The sequence below is a fragment of the Lepidochelys kempii genome, chromosome 11, assembly GCF_965140265.1.
Source record: "Lepidochelys kempii isolate rLepKem1 chromosome 11, rLepKem1.hap2, whole genome shotgun sequence".
NCBI classification, from domain to species: domain Eukaryota; kingdom Metazoa; phylum Chordata; order Testudines; family Cheloniidae; genus Lepidochelys; species Lepidochelys kempii.
The window spans coordinates 44,031,308-44,052,145 of record NC_133266.1 but is presented as its reverse complement, the minus strand read 5'-3'; the positions used below and the strand labels follow the sequence as shown (position 1 = coordinate 44,052,145).

At 43.7% G+C, this 20,838-nt stretch overlaps 1 protein-coding gene across 15 annotated transcripts in view; it reads right to left on the bottom strand.

Moving 5' to 3' along the window:
- Positions 1-20,838, bottom strand: part of AGPS (alkylglycerone phosphate synthase) — a 180,230-nt gene that overhangs the window by 131,661 nt on the left and 27,731 nt on the right. For 4 of the 15 annotated variants that reach the window (XM_073305975.1, XM_073305964.1, XM_073305977.1 and 1 more), the window contains exon 1: positions 5,526-5,787. The exons of 4 other annotated variants lie outside the window; for them this stretch is intronic. In XM_073305975.1, the coding sequence (XP_073162076.1) occupies positions 5,526-5,719 (194 nt within the window). In that variant the 5' untranslated portion in view covers positions 5,720-5,787. Of the gene's footprint in view, positions 1-5,525; positions 5,789-20,838 lie in introns of those variants that run through there. 7 more of the 15 variants (XM_073305968.1, XM_073305974.1, XM_073305981.1 and 4 more) reach the window with 5 other exon arrangements.

Genomic DNA, 20,838 nt, shown 5'->3' with positions numbered 1-20,838 from the left:
ATACAGTGTATCTATACATGTTTATTTAAGCAATTATATAGGTTAACATACATCTAAATCAGATTTTTAATTTTTACATTTTAAATACATTCCACCCTGCTATTAACATTACTACATTGTATAGGCTATGAAGTTAGGTACACTGGATCTCCCAACGTAAATGTGCACTTCATTTCTTTCACTGCATACACAAGGATCAGAGAGAAAGGCGCACGCACATACACACACACAGAAAGTTGTAGATTATAGTTTTCTAACAAGTATTATTGCACCCACCATGAGGTAACTACTTTGTACCTCTTTATGATGGATAAAGATGAAGAAAGCATTGGACTGGACAACTATGGTTGTTCAGGGAACAGTGACCATGAAGTGATTACACTGAATATGGGGAAAGAGAAGACAGTTCCAACAGTAATATGTACACTTGGTGCTTCAAAAGAAGCATTTTCCCAAAGTTAAAGAAAATTATGAGCTAAACTGATTGGGGGAGAAAACATACAGGAAAAAAATTGGGAGAGTTAATAAAAAGAAGAATTTATTAGGTGGCCTACAAGCCACGAGTCCACAATCAAGAATTAAGACAACTTTGGCTAAAAGTAAAGGCAGCAATTAAAAATAAAAAAGCAACATATGGGAAATAGATAGTCAACAAATTAGAAGTTATGAAGTGTAGAAAATTCGTAAGGGAATCTAAAGATATGGAAAAATCCATGACTAGCAGGGCTAAGGACAATCAGATGTAGATTTAATGTCTATTAAGAACAAAAGAAACCCTAGCAAGAATATAAACACATTGGTAAATTAATATGGTAATAGCATTTATGATGCATGAAAGCAAGAGTGTTAAATATTTCTGTTCTGTATCTGGAAAGAAAGATGGTGTATTTGTCAAGCTGCCTGGAGTGTCAGCCAACCTCAGGGCAGACTGTTAGGAAACAGGACATGAACCCCAAACTTGTGTTTTATAATTAAAATTTCACCAAGTAACAAGTGTGAACTCATAAAGCACTATAAACAGCCTTAAACTGGAGTCAAGAACTGTACTATTTGGCACTCTAGTCTCTCTTGCCACCCAGGCAAGCCTGCCTTTGAGAGAGACGGTCCCTTACACTGGAATTCTCAGTCTTTTTCTCTCCAAGCCGACTCTCCCCCACAATAGGCTATAAAAACCTGTGCCACAACAACTGTTTTTCTTCATATAAAAGTCAGGGTCAGCATTAGTGGGTAGCAAGCAGGGCAACTGCCTGTGGCCCCACGAAGCACACAGGACCCCTGCTGGTGCTGGGGGAGGGAGGATTGGTGGGGCTGGCAGGGGCTTTCTACCAGCTCCATGTCCCTGCAGCTCCTAGGCAACAGATGCAGGGGCCAGGGCAGAGGCTCCACTGCTCCCACTACAAGCCACAGCTTCTATTGGCCGGGAACCGCAGCCAACGGGAGCTGCAGGGGTGAGACCTGCTAGAACAAGCAGCGCAGAGACCCCAGCCTCTCCGCCGCCTAGAAGCTGCAGGGGGGCCATGCCAGTGGGAGACCCCCATCCCAAGGTAAGCACCCCCACTTCCCAACCTCCTGCCCTTAAGCCCCCTCCCACATGCCCAAACTTCTGCTGCTCAGAAAGGGCAGCCTCTGAGCCAGCATCAGCCGCTGTAGAAGTCATGGTGGTCACGGAATCCATGACTTCCTTGACAGACTCGCAGCCTTACTTATAACGAATATCTTTGTTAACAATACTAACAGAGGTGAGCCAGACTGGTTTCTAGTTAAGCATTGTCAAAGTTCAGTGAGGGCCACGGGCCTTGGCATGGACTGGCATCTGGTCTGCCAGGATCACAGTATTCATATCACATTAGGACGACAAAGTATTTCAGAACCCATTAGCAGGCCCAGATAAAATTTGCAGCAAGATTTCTGGCCTACCAATGTTAATTTGACACAAGCACAAATAGATATCAACTAGCCATCAACAAGTGTAGGCTTGAAATTAGATGGTTTCTAACCATCAGAGAAGTGAATTTCTGGAATAACCTTCCTACGGGAGCAGTGGGAGCAAAAAACCTAACTTGTATCAAGCTCAGTCTTGGAATGTTTATGGAGGAGACAGTATGATGAGATGGGCCTTTTACCATTGTAGACAATCTGCTAATAGCAAAAATCGCCAATAGTCAGAGATGGGGCGGGCTTTGAGTTACTACAGAGAATTCTTTTGCAGAGGCCTGGCTGGTGGATTTCCAAGACACACTCAGGGTTCAACTGATCACCATATTTGGAGTCAGGAAGGAATTTTCCCCCAGGTCAGATTGGCAGAGACCCTGGGGGGTTTGCCTTCCTCTGCAGCATGGGACATGGGTCACTTGCTCATTTAAACTAGAGTAAATGGTGAATTCTCTGTAACTTGAAGACTTTAGATCATGGTTTGAGGACTTCAATAACTCAGCCAGAAGTTACAGGTCTATTACAGGAAGGGGTGGGTGAAGCTTATGGCCGGAAACCTGCAGGAAGTCAGACAGGGTGATCACAATGGTCCCTTCTGGCCTTAGAGTCTACGAGGGTCTTATATACAAGTCCTTAGGAATGCTTAAATGTAGGCAACACCAATGATCAGCAACAATTGCTCAATTAAAATATCAAACAGCAACTTAACTTACAGGTTTCAGAGTAGCAGCCGTGTTAGTCTGTATTCGCAAAAAGAAAAGGAGTACTTGTGGCACCTTAGAGACTAACAAATTTATTTGAGCACAAGCTTTCTTGAATGCATCTGATGAAATGAGCTGTAACTCACGAAAGCTTATGCTCAAATAAATTTGTTAGTCGCTAAAGTGCCACAAGTACTCCTTTTCTTTTAACTTACGGTTTCAGAGTCAAAGTAAACAAGTGCAATGGATTATGTCAACTGTACAAATGTGGTGACTAAGGCTACCATTTGGTGCAGAGGTCAATGTGTTCACAGTAATCATGAATTTGAATAACGTCTGTGACCACCACATTGGCAGCTCCTTTCCCCTGCGGGTGTTGCAGCACCACTCAGGTTTTGCGCATCCAGCTCTGTGTAGATACAGGGGCAGAGGGCCAAGTTTGACTGGCACTGTGACCCAGTGGACTAGGTCATAACACCAATCAAGTCTACTCCTTTCCCTCCACCTACAGAAGAGCAGACACACCACACCTGACTGGTGTTACAGCCACAGGAACCAAGTCAGAACAATCAGAGCCACCCCCACCCCCAAAAGACAAGAGCCCATGCTACACAACTTCCTCCTCCACATGCACACAGCCCCCTCCCCCCCCTTTCCATGGCACATCCTTATTTTCCCACATCTCTTCCATGACATTTACTGGAATTTTCTATGAAAAAAGTCATACCTTTAATGAAAAGGAGTATTTGTGGCACCTTAGAGACTAACCAATTTATTTGAGCATGAGCTTTCGTGAGCTACAGCTCACTTCATCGGATGCATACCGTGGAAACTGCAGCAGACTTTATATACACACAGAGAATATGAAACAATACCTCCTCCCACCCCACTGTCCTGCTGGTAATAGCTTACCTAAAGTGATCATCAGGTTGGGCCATTTCCAGCACAAATCCAGGTTTTCTCACCCTCCACCCCCCCACACACAAATTCACTCTCCTGCTGGTGATTGTGTAAAGAGTTGTCACTTTGGATGGGCTATCACCAGCAGGAGAGTGAATTTGTGGGGGGGGGGTGGGGGTGGGGGGTGAGAAAACCTGGATTTGTGCTGGAAATGGCCCAACCTGATGATCACTTTAGATAAGCTATTACCAGCAGGACAGTGGGGTGGGAGGAGGTATTGTTTCATATTCTCTGTGTGTATATAAAGTCTGCTGCAGTTTCCACGGTATGCATCCGATGAAGTGAGCTGTAGCTCACGAAAGCTCATGCTCAAATAAATTGGTTAGTCTCTAAGGTGCCACAAGTACTCCTTTTCTTTTTGCAAATACAGACTAACACGGCTGTTACTCTGAAACCATACCTTTAATGGTGACCCACGCCTCCTCTTACTTATTACATATCCAGTTAGGTTTGATCACAAAAAAACACAAAAGTTTGATTCTCAACTTCTGTATTTCCAGCAATTTCTGTGCATGGTAGAAAGTTGAAAGAAAACCTGATGCATTTTGACTGTTACACCAAGTACTGAATTGCACCTTTTCAAATATCATTCACTGACCATTTGGAAACTGAAATGCCTCCACCCAATACTACTGGTATGACTTTTATAACAATTTAGTCACATTATGGTGATGTTTTTGGAAAACGGTAACCTTACACTATTTTTTAAGTTGTTCTTGAAATAAAGAACTCAAAACCACATATAAAGAACCAACTTCAGCCTCATGGCAAAGCTATTAACTCCAGAAGCCCATAGTTTAGTGCCAGTATATGAAAACAAGTTTCTTCTATAGTATCTACATCAGGTATAAACTGCAAATAACTCAGAACTGGACAGTGAAAAACTCATAGGAAGAAACAAAACTGAGGCTTGTACTACCACTTATGTCCGTATAACTTACATCACACAGGATGTGACTAAGCCACCTCCCTGAACTACACAAGTTGCACTGACCTAAGTGTTGGTGTGGACAGCGCTATGACAGCAGAAGAGGTGGTTTTATTACACTGACAGGTGAGCTCTCTCCAGTCAGCACAGAGCGTCTTCAGCAGACAACCTGTGGAACTCTTTGCCAGTGGATGTTGTGAAGGCCAAAACTATAATAGTGATAGTGTCCCTAGCTTCCATTTGCTGAAGCTAGGAATAGGAGACAGGGAATGGATCACTTAATGATTACCTGTTCAGTTCATTCCCTCTGGGGCACCTGGCATTGGCCACTGTCGGTAGACAGGATACTGGACCAGATAGACCTTTGGTCTGACCCAGTAGGGCCATTCTTATGTTATTACATGCTGCATCAGTGCAGCTGTAACATTTCTAACATAGACTAGTCCTAAGTTTTCACACACACACCACTTTCCACCAGATTTAACTGTTTTACCAACATCAAGGATCTGCTCCCTTGGCCAATCTGATAAACACACTCAGATTCTACATTGAATAACTACATAAGTATTCCACTTACTAGCGGAATAGAGATGAGAAAGAGAGAAAATTAGGCCCTTTGATTTCCTACAGCCCATGGCCCCAGCAAGCAGAGAAAATCCTTACGGTTCCTTCATTCATTCCAAGCTTCCTCCAGAACGACAGGGCTCCTCTCGCCTCTAACCCAGCATTTTCCCCGCCTCAGGTTAACCCTACGCCCCCTCCCCGAGGGGACCACCCTAATTAACTCCTTCATCAATTCACCTGGACACATGAATCCTCCAAATACCCCGCGTCTACCCACTGCCCCTCCCAGGCAGCCTTTATCTCCACACGGGCGACAAACCGAGATACCCAGTACACCCCCGACACGGGCGCCGCTCCCCAGGGCCACTGTTCTCCGCCAACACCTCCCGCCCCCGCCGGCCTGCCAAGAGGCGCCTTCCCCGGGGCCCCGCCCCACTCACCGTTTCTTAGGGATGGTGGATGCGACCGGCCGCTCAGCTGCGCCCCCCGCCCCGCACTGGCTCGGGGAGAGGAGCCGCTCAGCCTCGGGCGCCCGGCTCGCCGGCGAGCCCTGCAGGTGGCCAGAGAGGATGCGCAGCCTCCGCTGGGCAGCGGGCTGGGACCCCGGGCCGCCTGCCTCGGCTGCCGCCGCCATCGCACTTCCGCGTTGCGCCGCCGGGTAAGAGGTCACACGCGAGAGGGGAGGAAAGCGCTGCGAGCGCTTGTCGGTACTCCCGGCATGCACCTCTTTCCCAGCCCTCCCGCCCGCGGAGGCAGGGCCCCGCCCCTCGCACCTGTGCGGCGGGCAGCGCCTCGCCCCCTCCCCAGCCAGGGCTCCCCAGCCAGGGCGGCGTTCTCTCGCTGCCCAGCCCGCCCCTTGCCGTGTGGAGCCCGGGCCCAGCAGGAGAGCTGAGCCTCCGCCCCCTCCCCCCATCGCTCCATGGCAAAGGAAACCCGCTCATCCATTCCCTCCATCCCTGCGCCAAGGCACTCAGCGGCGGGAGTGGAGCCTCCCGGTTCTGAACCCTCCGCCCCGTCAACAGAGGCTGCACCCCCCTCGGCCCAGCCCGCTGTCACCCTGTTCACAAACTGTGGGATGGGTGGTGTTTGTCCAGCAGCCCCAGCGTCTGCACTCCTGCACTTGAGCTGTCACCTTGGAAAAGCCCTGGTACAGGTCTGCCCTGTGGTTAGGAAGACGGGCCTGAAAACGTGAGCTGACTCTACCCTACAGGCACAGAGGCTGGAACGGGGGGGCGGGGGCCAGCTTGAAGGGGTTACCATCATATACAGGATGTATGGTTTGGTTCAATGGCTCTCAGCACCCCCTACTATACAAATGGTTGCAGTATCCCTGCCTACAGGCTCAAAAACCAAATGGTAAATCAAAGGCCCTGAAATGGATTATGGTTTTCAAACCTCACATTTTACAAACCAATTGGAAGAATTTAGGGAGCCTGACTCAAGAGTTTGAACACTGCCATCCTACCATTCTGAACAGGGATTAGAGCAGGGGTTGGCAAACTTTTTGACCCAAAAAAGTCTAGGTATGATCTAGGTATGGAAATTGTATGGCGGGCCATGAATGCTCATGAAATTGGGGTTGGGGGTCAAGAGGGGGTGAGGGCTCTGGCTGGGGGTGGGGGCTCTGGGGTGGGGCCAGAAATGAAGAGTTCAGGGTGCAGGAGGGGGCTCCAGGCTGGGGCAGGAGGTTGGGGTATTGGGGGGTGAGGGCTCTGGGGTGGGGCTGGGGATGAGGGGGTTGGGATGCAGGAGGGGGCTCTGGGCTGGGATCAGAGGGTGGGAGGGGGATCAGGGCTGGGACAAGGGGTTGGGGTGCGGGAGGGGCTCAGGGGTGCAGGCTCCTGGTGGTGCTACCTCAAGCAGCTCCCGGAAGCAGCAACATGCCCCCCTCCGGCTCTTACATGGAGGCACGGCCAGGCGTCTGCCCCGTCCGCAGGCGCCGCCCCTGCAGCTCCCATTGGAAGCAGTTCCCGGCCAATGGGACGGGAGCTACAAGGGCAGCGGTTGGGGCGGGGGCAGTGCACGAAGCCCCCTGGCTGGCCCTAAACATAGGAGCTGGAGGGCAGACATGCCGCTGCTTCCAGGAGCTGTGCGGAGTTGCGGCATGCGCGTGCAGAGCGGCCCCCGACCCCGCTCACTGGCTGGAGCACAGGAGTGGGACATGCCCCAGACCCTGCTCCCCAGCAGGAGCTCAAGGGCCAGATTAAATCAGCTGGTGGGCCGGATGTGGCCTGCGGGCCGTAGTTTGCCCACCACTGGATTAGAGCCTCCTAAACCATCTGAGCACCACCTGGTGTTTTTATCCCTTGTCTCATTCTTCCTTACATTCAGTGCAGACACCTGGGTTCCTCCTGATGAATATATTCAGGTACCTGCAACATAATCCACAATTTAGTGGACATTAGAGGATTCGGAGAAATTCAGTATAAATTATTGCTCTTAGCTGTTCCTAAACATGGCAATACATGTATATAACTCCATTTTCTTGTTTGGCCCTGGCCTTGCCTATTCCTAATTAATTCTAATCTGATAGTCTGAATACATAATAATATGACTATTACTAGTATTTTAACATCAATTAGTGCTACTTATTTTTACACAATAATAGTTCCTTGTAGAGGAGAATAAGAAGTTACCGAGTACCAATATATATAAAACAGCTAGCTTCTGAACCTAGCCTAGTTTCAGGGCTTTGGGGCCAGTTACAGCAGAAGAATAGGTCACAGCAGCTTTGGGTTGGTGGTGTCAAGTAGAGGGGCAGGTATATAAAACAGGGAATCATAACTGGGTTACATGTGTAAAACATGTACACATGTGTACATAGAAACAAAATAGCACCATCAAAAATAATCTAATATACAAAGAGGGCCTAAATCTTCTTAGTCATGTTACCAGAACATTTTAAACTTTTACTGCCCGCACTCATAAATTAATGTGGAACCCTGCCCAGTTTAGGAGACTAGATATCTCTGCTAACTTAATCCCTCCTAGTGCATGGAGTGACTATGCTATATCTCATTCATCCTTACAGCACAGCCACTGCACCCACTCTTAAGAGATGAGAGCATCCTTCTAAACTCACCCAGCCTGTATAAGAACCAAAGTTTAAAGGACACATAATAATTCAGAAATATGTAGTTTAAATTACAATTATTAATTGGTAATATACATTGGCATATTTGTGTGGCTGAGTTATTTTGACTGGTTTTGTGCTCTTGTGGGAAGGCAAGAGAGAACCTGCTCTTCACATTACAGTATTAATCCCTTTTGATACAAATGGCATGGTCAGCTGATATTAAATTTTCTATAGTGAATCCTCTCCTGACTCTTCATCTTCTTTTAGGAAATGTAATCAAGGAGTGGGAGTGAAGATACCTCCTTAAAGGAGTTATAATGCTAAGGATTTAAAGCCGAGAAAATATTGCTCAAACAGGAAAATCCTATAGTTGAAATTTGCCTTTAACTATTAAAAAGGGAACAGAAAATATTAGGAATGCACAATTACTGGTTTATAGTCAATAGCAATAAATATCTGCAGCATTAGAGATTGCTCAGAGCTTAGCTACAGCAGAAAAAAATACCTATTGCTGACAATGGACGTCAGTAATGAGTGCCACTGAACTGATGCTGGATACAGTTTAGCTGTAAGTATAGATAAAGATAAACCATATTCAATGCCATTTCAGCAACTCCTGTTGATACCCACGTGCAATTTGAATAATGTGGAAAAGCCAATGGAAAAAAGTTAGCCCTTAACCCAACTTCCTTCAAATCCCTTCTAAATTCTCCTGAGATAAAGCCAATAACACCTGGAATCCCAACTCTGGTGAAGAATTCATTCACTAAAATCTTTGCTATTGGGTAAGCTGCAGGCCATTATGTGAAACAGTCCATATCAGCAAATATTGATTGCCAGTCTCTGTCTCAGGCAGAGCAAATCAACAGTAATGCACTCCTTTGGTGCCTCAATGAGATGCTGCCACATATGGGCTCTCCCAGTCTTAGAGAGACCCTTTTTTGCTACACAAGCATCATATTTCCTGCACTAATTTTCTATATCCTGCTTGCATTTCACCCAGTAGAAGTTCACTTAGCTTCTCCTTAGATGGTTCAATTTTGGATCACCTATTGATTCCTTAGCCTTTTTAGCACGTTTGGTTTAACAACTTGTGTTTGAGCCAGTGTCCACTATTCCCACACATTTCACAGATCCTATTACATATTCAATTACCAAATTCTCATTACTGTTGTTTTATGGCCCAGATCTAAAACAACTGTAGGGCTGATTCTTGGACCTCCACGCTTTGTCCCTTCAGTTTAGGTTCCCCTCACTTCCCAAACTGGGAGAGGGGTTTTCACTAGGGAATTGTGATACTTTGTCCTGGCCAGCCTTATATTTATAATAATCCTCCTTTCTGTTCTCAATTTTTTCACAGTTCCAGCAGTACCATTTAACTGAATTGCTTCCCTTAATTTTTGAATTATTGCTGATTTCCCTTGTTTTACAAACTGAATTTATCACTTTTTCTAATTGTTCAAAAATTTCATAAACCAGATTGGAATCCCCTTTTCTATCATACATATTCGATACACATCTGTACTTGCAGAATTCATGCCAATCAGCTTCCATCTTCCTCACTAGTGACTTCCTCTTCTGGTATACAGCTGCATGGAAAGATTCAAGTTCTATGGTTGATTCCGTAGCTTCCTCTAGTGTCTTTGGTCTCCCTCACTGATCTTGATTTGCAAGCACAAGTCTAGCTGAGTGTTTACAAATTGGTCCATTGCCAATATATCCAGTCCTCATTGGTATCTGGATATGCCAGTTACACAGGTGTCTGCAAGCCCTCTGCCAATTCAGATGAAGTCTCTTCTTTCCCTGTCCTTCTAGCCCTTAGCTGGAGCCTTGGCCAGCTCAAAATTGATTGCTGGCCCCAGACATGTCAAGAGCTTCTACCAGGTGTGGATAACTCTTGTCTCTTTTCTGGGGGTAGATATCAGAGATGGACCATTCATGTTGGCTTCTAATCCATCCCCCCTTCCTCTTCCCAGACATTCATGTGGGTTTTGATGTTGAACTGAGCCAGAAAAGCCTCCCTGGGAGTTTTCCCCTGAAAGATAGTGGGGTTTTATATCACATGAATTGAGACAATCCAACTCTCCCCTTTGGGCCTCTGTAGGTTACAAATTGAGAAGAAAAGTACTAGCTCATAATTTCTCTCCTTGAAAACTAGATCCCACCTCTAGCACCAGTATTGACTCTTTTCGACCTGAGTGGCTAGCAAAAATTCACAATCTGGTGGGTTGTTTCAGTTAGGAGGAGAAATAGATGATGGAGACAGGTATTTCTTTGTTGCAATCCTGTTTATTTACAAACACTGTACAAAGTCCTGTTTCCTCATGCACAGGAGGAGACAAACAGGATATTTTCTTTGCTCACAGTTCCTAGCCTACGTCAAGTAGCACTCAGCCCCAAATCTCTCCCTAGGCTTTTTCTCAGGGTCAAGTTCCCAGTGGGGACAGTGTCTTGTTCCAAAGTCCTGGACAGGAACACAAATATTCCCAGGATATTAAATCTGCTTACTGAGAACAACAACAAAAAAAGTACCATTATTTCCCCTTAGAATTGAGGAAGGCAGAGCATCAAGGTTGAGGGGGAAAGGAAAAGATACAAGCTTGTCAGGCATCTTAGCAAACATATGCTTTCAAGAAGAATTTCTCAAATCTGCTCTTCTTAGAAATGGTCATGCCCTTGCTGTCTTTGGAACTCTCTCTTCCCTACTTAGGAAGAACCCAGATTAAAGTCCAGAAATGAGTTTCCACTTGCAAGAGTGTTTATGAATATTCTCATGGGATTAGGGGGTGCTCCCCTGCAGAGACGATTGGGGATTCCAGCTTCAAACCATCCAACACTCTGCAATCAGGTGGCATTGCCTACACGGCTTGACGGAATGCCAAATTAGAGAGAATTAATTAGAATGAATCCAAGACTGCCAAATTTGCCACAAGACACCACTGCACCTCTCAAGAAAACTAATACAAATTCTTGATAAGTAGATAAGAGTTTGTTTACATTAAAAGGAATAAATGACTAAACTCAGAGTTAGTGGGTATGCTGGTTTGGATTATTTACACGCAGCATATAAAAATGTACTCTGCATTGCCTGTATCAAACTCCCAGCCCTCAGACCAAATCAGAACAATGGCCCAATACAGCCTATCTCCTTTTTGTTGGAGCTGCTTTAAGACTCCATCTCTGAGCAGCTGCCAAACTGAAGTGGCAGGAATGATACAGGCCCCCCTATTCATTAATGTGGGGGTGAGGAGGTGTCAAATCGTAAAAATGTAGGGGTGGAAGGAACCTCAAGTCTATCCTCCTACACTGAGGCAGGACCAAGTATACCTAGACCACCCTGAAAGGCGTTTGTCCAACCTGTTCTTAAAAACCACCGATGAAGGGAATTCCACAAATTGGGCAATATGCTCCAGAACTTAACTATCCTTATAGTTAGAAAGCTTTGCCTAATATCCAACCTAAATCTCCCTTGCTGCAGGTTAAGCCCATTACTTCTTGTCCTACTTTCAGTGGACATGAAGAACAAATGATCACAGTCCTCTTTATAACAGCCCTTAACATATTTGAAGGCTGTTATCAGTTCTCCCCTTAGCCTTCTTTTCTCAGGAGTACACATGCTCAGTTTTTTTAACCTTTCCTCCTAGATCAGATTACCTAAACCTTTTATCGTTTTTGTTGCTCTTCTCTGGACACTATCCAGTTTTTCCACATCTTTCTTAAAGTATGGTGTCCAAAACTTGACACAACACACCAGCTGAGGCCTCACTAGTGCTGAGTACAGCAAAACAATTACCTCCCTTCTCTTACATGCAACACTTCTATTAATACACTACAGAATTATATTTGCTTTTTTCACCATGTCCAATTGTTGACTCATATTCAATTTCTGATCCATGATAATCCCCCGATCCTTTTCTGCAGTACTACTACCTAGCCAGTTATCCCCCGTTTTGTGTTTGTGCGTTTGATGTTTCCTTCCTAAGTGTAGTAGTTTGTACTGTGTCACTGAATTTCATTTTGTTGATTTCAGACCAATTCTTCAATTATCACGGTCATTTTGAATTCTAATCCTATCCTCCAGAATGCTTGACACCAAGCTGGGAGGGGTTCCAATTTTATGAGCATATTCTCCACTCTAATATCCAAGTCATTAATTAAAATATTCACTAGTACCAGACCCAGGACAGATCTGGGACCTCACTAGATATGTCTTCCCAGTTTGACAGTGAACCATTGATAGGCCCAGTCACAAGCCAACTGAAGTGAGTTTGAATACATTCCCATTAATATAAAATGGGGGCAGGATGGGGCCCAGAACATCTACAGAAATAAATATGAGCAGGATTGGGACCACAGTTATCCACAATAAAACTTCTATTTTTTGCAGCAATAGAACTTATATTTTTTAAATATAGCTGGCACATGAGTTTTCAAGGAGAGTTAGAATGATTTGTAACAACCCATTTTTGAAATAGAAGGAGACAAAGAAATGTTAGACGAAAACACCATTTTGAATCAGGGTTGTTTGTTTGTTATGTTTAAAAAAACTTCTGTTTTGGAGTTACAGGTTCTGAAAACATTCTTCATTGTGTTAGAGTAAATTAGCAATTTTCAGGCCAAACCAATTTTTCATCCAAACCTATCAGGCTTTATAAAGGAAGCTGATTGCAATCTCAAGTAGGGAGATGGGGTCAACTTTCCATAATTGTGAGAATTAATTACTTTTTTGTGTCCTGAGCATGGGATATACAGTTTTTATATTTTATAAACCAAACTACTTAAATAAATAAAATTAGGAGGAAAAGAGGTTGAATTAACATGTGATCAGATTGCTTAATCAGTTAATGCTTAGAGCTCTAGACCAATAGGATTGGGCAGTTTAAAGAGAATCACACACTCACCACACGAATGATAACTGTCAGGACTGAAAACAGCATTAATCCCTTACTTCATAAACAACTTCTACTCCTGAAGTGCTGCCTGTATTCCACAATTGTTAAGATTGGTCTCAAAAGAGAAAATGGAATTAAAAATAAACATACACAGTTGGACTAAAATCCAATTAAAATGTCAAAATGTTTTTTGAACATGGACTTGGAGTTAAATAGAAAAGAGACTCAGATTCTTCATTCTCAAAAGCTGAAGATTTCAAGTACTAAGAAGTGTAGCTAAGAAACTGTTGCCAGTTTCTCCACATCTCTGTGTGTATGATGTAAGCCCTGACGGGTTGTGTTTTCTGAAGTACTGCTGGGACTTACTGTGATTTCTCAGGAAAGATTTTTAAGTTATGCCAAAGCATACTCTAAAAAGTCTTTCATCCGATTGATCCTCTGAAGCTTTATTCTTTGCTGGAGTCTTTGTATCACAATCCATGTATAAGCAGTAATAATTCCAGAACTGAATTTAGTTGATTCCTAGTCATGGTAGTCCCTAGATTAAAATAAGGTAGAAGATGACTGTAGAGTGCTGGCTTATCCCCAGCCCATGAGGGACCCACTGCCACACTCAGCAACTCTTTTCCAGACAGTTTTATTTCACAAAAATAGGCAAAACCCAACAAACAGTTCCTCAGCCCATCTGGGCTATAGCTCTTTTGTCTTTCTCAATTCCTCCTGCTTTGGGGCCTACTGCAGCATTCTCCTATGCTCTCTCAACTGAGCACAGCTCTCCCTAGAAACCCTTTTCTCCTTGCAGCTTCCCAATACCTGCCATCTTAAGGGACTATCAGCCAGTCCCAGGAAACTTTTTGTTGCTTCTTCTCCCACTACCCAGGTCTCCAGGCTTTCAGCCTGTTCCTGTTCCCAAGGAGCAGGCGCTGAGAACCCCAGCCATCACTGCCTGCCTGCTTCTTAACTGACTAAATGACTCTCAGACCAGACCATCCTCCCTTCCTCTGGTACCTTCTCTCATAGCCAAACTGGAGGTCCCCTGCTCTGTCATGGGGGCACTGGCGTCATCACTCTTAAAGGGCTACTGCCGCCCTGGGACAATGATTAACAGCTGATAAGCAAAGTTTATCACCTAAGGTTCCAATCCTACAGACACACATTTGGTTAACTTTAAGCAGGAGGGTGGTTCCATTCACATTGTTAATGTTAATTATATGCATATATGCAGAATAGGACCCTACCTGATTAATATCTGTACTGAAAATAAACACTGGCAAACAAATGAACTTGTAATGTACAATAATTGTAACAAAAGGGAGAGCTCATACAATTTCCAATGAAGAATCTAGCAGATCTACAAACTGGTAGTTTGACGTATCACAAGCTGTTGTCAGGTCAAGACTAAAATATTCTTTCAGTGCACATGATCCCTTTCTCCAACACACCTCGAGGTCTATTTATAAAAGTGGGATGTTGTTTTTAGAGTGTGATGCCAGCTCATTGGTTTGACTTGTATAAAGTCAACAGAGATGTGCATTTTTAGCGTTTTGCAAGTTAAAAATTTCAAAGCACATAATCAAAATAAAAGAGTTCATATTCTAAACAAAAACAAATAAAGCTTTACTTTTCTTAGGGAAGCATCCACAATAAAATCTCTGAGGGCTCTATTACTTCGTACACACCCAGGAGAGTAGAAGGAATAGTTCCTCCATTCCACTGTGTGCAAGTAATACAGCTATACCTACCCCATGCCCAGGGTTTGCAAAGAAAAGGCTACTTACATCCTCCCCTAATTTTCACACCTTCATAAATGCCAGGTACAATGTGACTCTAAATGATTTACATATGAAATTCTTGAAGGGATTTATGAACATTAACTAATTTAGCATCATGATCCTTGAGATGTAAGTATGAAATATGCAGAATCACATCACCCACTGTTGAAATGCAGCTGGCCCTGGGGTGGAATGAGTGCACAGCAATGATACAAACATTTAGAGCTGGATGTGAAGAATGTTTTATTCAAATGAAACTGCAGGAAGGATTTAGAAAAGCCTCCACTGGAATTTGGCCAATACTTGGTGCAGTTTATGGCTGTGTCCAGTCGACAACAGCAGGGACTTGCTCACATTATAATGCAGGCCTGGGCTGTTTCCTGGCTGAGTGAACATCAGGAAAGAATTTTTGAAGGAAATCAGTCCAAGGTTACCAGACTCCCTAGCTCACCTCACTGTTTCAGAGGTCAGCAAGGGAGCAACAATATGATGATGGGAAGGAATAAACAGAGGAACCCCAAGAACTCTTTGCTTTCTAGAGGAATAGGACAAATTGGGTCTCAAAGGCAAGCAAGCATCTATGGTCTTTCTAGGGCTGTGATTCTCAGAAAACTGCAGAAATATATGCTGGATCAAATCTTTAGTTTTAATTTACCAAGTGTTCAGCAGACCCACAATAGAGAACTTGGAGTAACAGAACTATCCAGTCTTTCTCTGATACTTTAGATGTGGAAACCCAGTGTAATAGCAATGAGTATGTTTTCGGGGAAGACATCTTCTTGTATAGCAACAGCCATTGATCTCCTGCATCGTGCTGTAGAGAAGGCAGAGTCCACCTCTAAATGAAGAGAGTGTATATTTGGAATGTAAAAGTTTTTCAAAATTAGTAGCTTGGACAAATAGACAACGTAACTTAAAATACAAGCAGTGAAAGGAAAAAAAACCCTAATGTACAAACATAGAAATGGAAAACACAAAAGATATGAACCACCTAGAGAATATTAACATTGTATAATATTAATAATAGGTGGCACAGATACATGCCTAATTCCCAATGGGACCTAAATAGCTTTGAAGTTGTAGGCCTAAGTGTCTGCATCACAAGCATCATCATTCCAAGTGGCTGCTTCATTGGCAGCCTCAGCTGAGAGGCCAAGTATGGAACTATTCTCTCCTCCTTTACAGGAAATCTCTTTAGATGTGAGCAGGGACACATTTGTGAGTGAATTTACCCCCATGCAACTGTTAAATTTGTCCATAAGGGGTGAGATTTACAAGTTTCCAGTAAAGCAACTGGTTTAGCGCACTGTTGGAAATAAGATACTGGGCTAGATGGACAACCAGTCTGCTCTGGCATAGCAACCATATGCTTGTTCAGCCACTAATGACATATCTGTCATGAATAAAACAGAGGATTTCTTTCTCTAGCACTGTCAAGCCGACAGCTTTCACCAACACTATACTACTATTATTAGAAAAGAAACATATTGTTTACAATAGGGCAATGTAGAGATAACATACAAGAGATAACAATGGCAGCTCCCTTTTGAAGAATGCTGGTCTCATCTGAAAAAGCTGCCAACAGTTTAGACAGCAGCTTGCTCTTTCAGCTGAAAACATAGGAAATGTAGCGGCACAAATGAGTGAACTACTTGACTTTCCAAAATATTTGCAAGATAATTAATTTATACCACTTTTCCTTGTTTGATAGCAGGCTAGCTTACTGCTCCATTACATGCACTGATATCCCTATAGAAGACAGACATTTTCAAATGAGTGAGACCAAAAAAAAGTAATTTAATTTGTCTTGAACACATTCTTTGTATGTTGCCAAAATGATTGTCCCTCTTTGTGTGCAATGTTCCTCAGCACTGCAAGTACAGGCATGAAAACAGACTGTGAGGATGAGGAAAGGAAGTGTCAGACTCCAAAGAGGGTTGAGGGAAGAAGAGCTACTGCAGACATCCTGAATGACTGGGAGTAAAAAGAATTGCACTGGTATTCTTTAGGTTCATATGCTTTGAGAGCAGGGGTGGCCAACCTGTGGCTCTGGAGCCACATGTGGCTCTTCAGAAGACAATATGCAGCTCCCGCTAGGAGCCAATGGTGGGTGCTCAGGAACCACTGGCAACCCTGCCCTCCCTTCCATGTGTCTCCTGCCTGCTGTGATCAGCTGTTTTGCAGCATTCAGGAGGCTCTGGGGGGGAAGGGCAGAGGAGTAAGTATCTGGCATGCAGCCCCCCTCCCTCCCCTAGTGCCTCCCACCCACCGCGATTAGCTGTTTTGCAGTGTTGAGGAGGCTCTGGGGGGAGAGGGGAGGAGAGAGGACATGGTGCACAGCCTCACCCCTCCCTCCCCCAGTGCCGCCTCCTCCCTCCCTGTGCTTCCCACCCGCTGCGATCAGCTGTTTTGCAATGTGCAGGAGGCTCGGCGTGGGGGAGGGGCGGAGCGAGGACACAGCTCAATCAGGGGAGGAAAGAGGCGAGGTGGGGGTGTGGACTTGGGGGAAGGGGTTGAGTGGGGGTTGGGGCCTGGGACATAGCCAGGGGTCCAGCACAAGACACCATAAAGGGGCCTGATTTTCAGGGAGTGAGTGTTCAGCACTTTCTGAAAATCAAATTAAGCACCCAAAAATTGGGGCACCCAATATCACTTAGTCATTTGAACAAAATCTTCTCTTGGTTCCCTGCCCAGAAGAGTTTAGTCTATATATGTAGCTGTGTGGATCTTTAAAATCACTAAAATAAGATCAACACATCCCTCATCTTTTCAGTGCTCTCTCTTGCCTCATTAGTACAGTATCATAAATGATTTCTCTTTAAAATCATCGTTGTAATAAAATGGTTAATTGGTCTTATCCTGCTTGAAAAACAAAACATATTTGAAATGAGGGCAGATCATTGTACAAAGCCCTGAATACCTGCACTGTTAAAGATGGTACAACATAAGATCTGCCTCTAAAAGTGCTATCAGTTTGTTTGTACTAAAATGTCCAGTAGAGGTACTACCATTCGGTCAACCTGAACAGTCTTTCTGCTTCATTTCTTTATTCTCTAATTCCTTGTCCATTAGCAAATTATCTCTGCTTCACTTTACTTCCTGCCAAGAGGTAGTACTGTTCTCTTTAGTAGCCATCTTTAATGCTAATCTATAGATTTGGCCAGCAGAGTGTCCTCAGATACCAGTGGAGCCAGCATTCTTTCCCTGGAGACTTTAGTATGCTTGCCCCATGATGCAGTTGGTCTCCAGTGACCTTGGGAATGATTGCCACAAGGTTCCTCTCATATAGGGGTGGCCAACCTGAGCCTGAGAGAGAGCCAGAATTTACCAATGTACATTGCCAAAGAGCCACAATAATATGTAATGATTTTATATATATATATATGCATGCACACATAATTATATAAGTTGATAATGTATATTTATTATACATTTATAATGTATAGTTAACAATAATAACAACTTAATCTTTTACTTAGACTTCTGGCAATCTTTGCTTTCAACCATTCCCTTGAAGTTTGGTTTGTGTTCAGTTGTGCTCACATGCAGCAGTTCTTTTAAATGGCTGTCTGTCAAAACGGATCAGTGCTTGGATTTAATGTTTGAGTGTTGAGAAAACAGACTCTAACAAAGATAGGTCGAGGCAAACATCGAGATTAATTTAGGGCTGCACTTCTGATTTTGGGGTATTTATCCTTTGGTACAGATTTCTAGAAAGTAAGGGTCCCCTCTGTCTTCTGAACAGATTTAAGTCTGTCATCTTCCAAAAGTTTTATTATTTCCATTTAGGATGTTGCTTCATCAGTGACTAAAGGGGGCTTTAGACAATTGGCTTCAGCACTAAAAGGGTCAATCAGAAATCTGATCTGAGGTCTTTTCTGCTGTAAATCTTGGAATCTTTCCTCAAAACTATCCTTAAGATCTTTAATCATGCTCACATACCTAATTGTGCTCCATTTTAGGGGTTCTGTCACTTCTTCTTTTGATCTGGCTTGAAGTTGTGATATTGAGGGAAAGTGTGTCAGCTCTCCCTCAAGCATTTGTCTGTGAAACAACTGCAGTTTGTTCATGAACACAAATACAGCTTGCACTAGATCAGACAGCAACCAGAATTTTCCTTGTAAGTCCATGTTTAGTTTATCCAAATGCAGCAGCATGTCTGCAAGAAATGCCAAGTCAAGAACCCATCCAGGATCTGTAAGCTCGGGGTGTATTCTGTGCTTCTCCTCCATAAACAACTTTACCGGTTCCAGTAGCTCAAAAAATGGGAAATAACTTTACCTCTCGAGAGTCATTGAACTTCACAGTGAAATGGCAAATCGTCAGGGGAGTCATCTTCATCCAGTTCTTCAATTAGATTTTGAAATTGTCTCTGATTGAGTGCATTTGAGAGAATGAGTTTCATAATGTACAAGACAGGTTTCATGACGTGATCAAATTTGAGATTTTTAGATACCAGTTGCTCCCGATGAATAATACAGTGAAATGTCCAAAATTCGGGAAAGCTCTCATCAGACTTACAAAGCCCTACTAATCCATTCACAAATCCCCACATGGACGAAGCCCATCCATTGCAATGGCAGTGAGCTTCGTAAAGGCAAATGGCTTTTCACAACTACCAACATCAACGCTTCCTTTAGATCTCATCCATGAGTTCTGTCCTTTAGTGACATGATATCGAGTTCTTCCCTTACAACACAGTCGTCAGACACAGTGTGGACAAATACCGATAATAAGGTTTATTCTATGCATGGCATGACTCATCCAAAGTGATGCTCAAATACTCACACAGCTGAAGTTGTGAGTGCAGTTGCAATTCGATGTCACTGTTCAGGTCGGAGATTCTGCATTCTATTGTGTGGCGTGAAAGCTGCAGGCCAGAAATTTTCTTCTCTAGATTCTCGTTCTATGGTGACAGGATTGAAACCACATCAGTGAGGCACATTTTTATAGGCTCTCCTTCAGAGTAGAGCTTTTTCACATAGGCTATGTGCCAGGCCACATAATAGGAGGCTAACGTTACAGTCTGCGATCGGTTGGCAAATGTGGTGAAGAACTGGGCTTCTACAGCTGTTCTTTTTTTCAAAGTTTTCAGTTTCAAAGTGCAAAGTTCAGAACCTTGTGGGAATTCTTGATCCATTGGTGCATGGCTAGAAGTGAAATGACACTGCAAGTTTGAAGATTTGAACTGAGAGATACACGTCTGGCAAAGAAAACACATGGCCCTATTTACATTCAACGAAAAAGTACTTATTCTTCCACTCCTGTTGGAAGCCTCAATTTTCATCTGTGTATTTTCTTTTCTGTTTGCACTTGCCTTCCATTGTTAGATGGTGTAAGAAAATTGTTGATTAAAAATTTCCACACCAGCTAGTCACCGTGTGCTTTATTCAAGGAGACACTGGTCATTTAAAAAAAATCTTCATCTCTATTTTCATCTGTATGATAAAAGGTCGTGCACATTTACAGTGCTGTGTAACAAGTACTACAGCCAGATATACCTCTGCCTATCACAGAAGATTGTATTAGGCCACAAACATACTAAAATGCATGGATTTGGGAGAGCATGAAAACTGATGTACACAATATTCCTGGTTATATAAGCAAATATGCAGATTACTAGATCAGACTAAGGAGGGGCAATTGCTTGCTAAAATCCAAAGATTTGGCCAACCCCCACTCCTTGCCACAAAAGTAAAGTAAAATTTAAGTGAACATACTCTAGCCCTTTTCATATGCTGAACAACCCATATGCTGAACAATCCTAGAAGAGAGGTACTGCATCCATCATCCAGCCCTCCATGTGGTACTCAGACTTCCCTGTAAGAGAAGCCTTATTGAAAGTGCTGCAGTCCCACTCTGGATTTGACTGCTTCAGCAGAAATTTCTATGATCCAAGAGCAGGAATTCAGCGACCCAGCACTTTCCTTCAATAGGAAGCTCCTTTTATCCATCTTTACATAGTCAACTCAAAGGTGTTTGTTTACAAGGTTGCTTCTAAACATGTTCATTA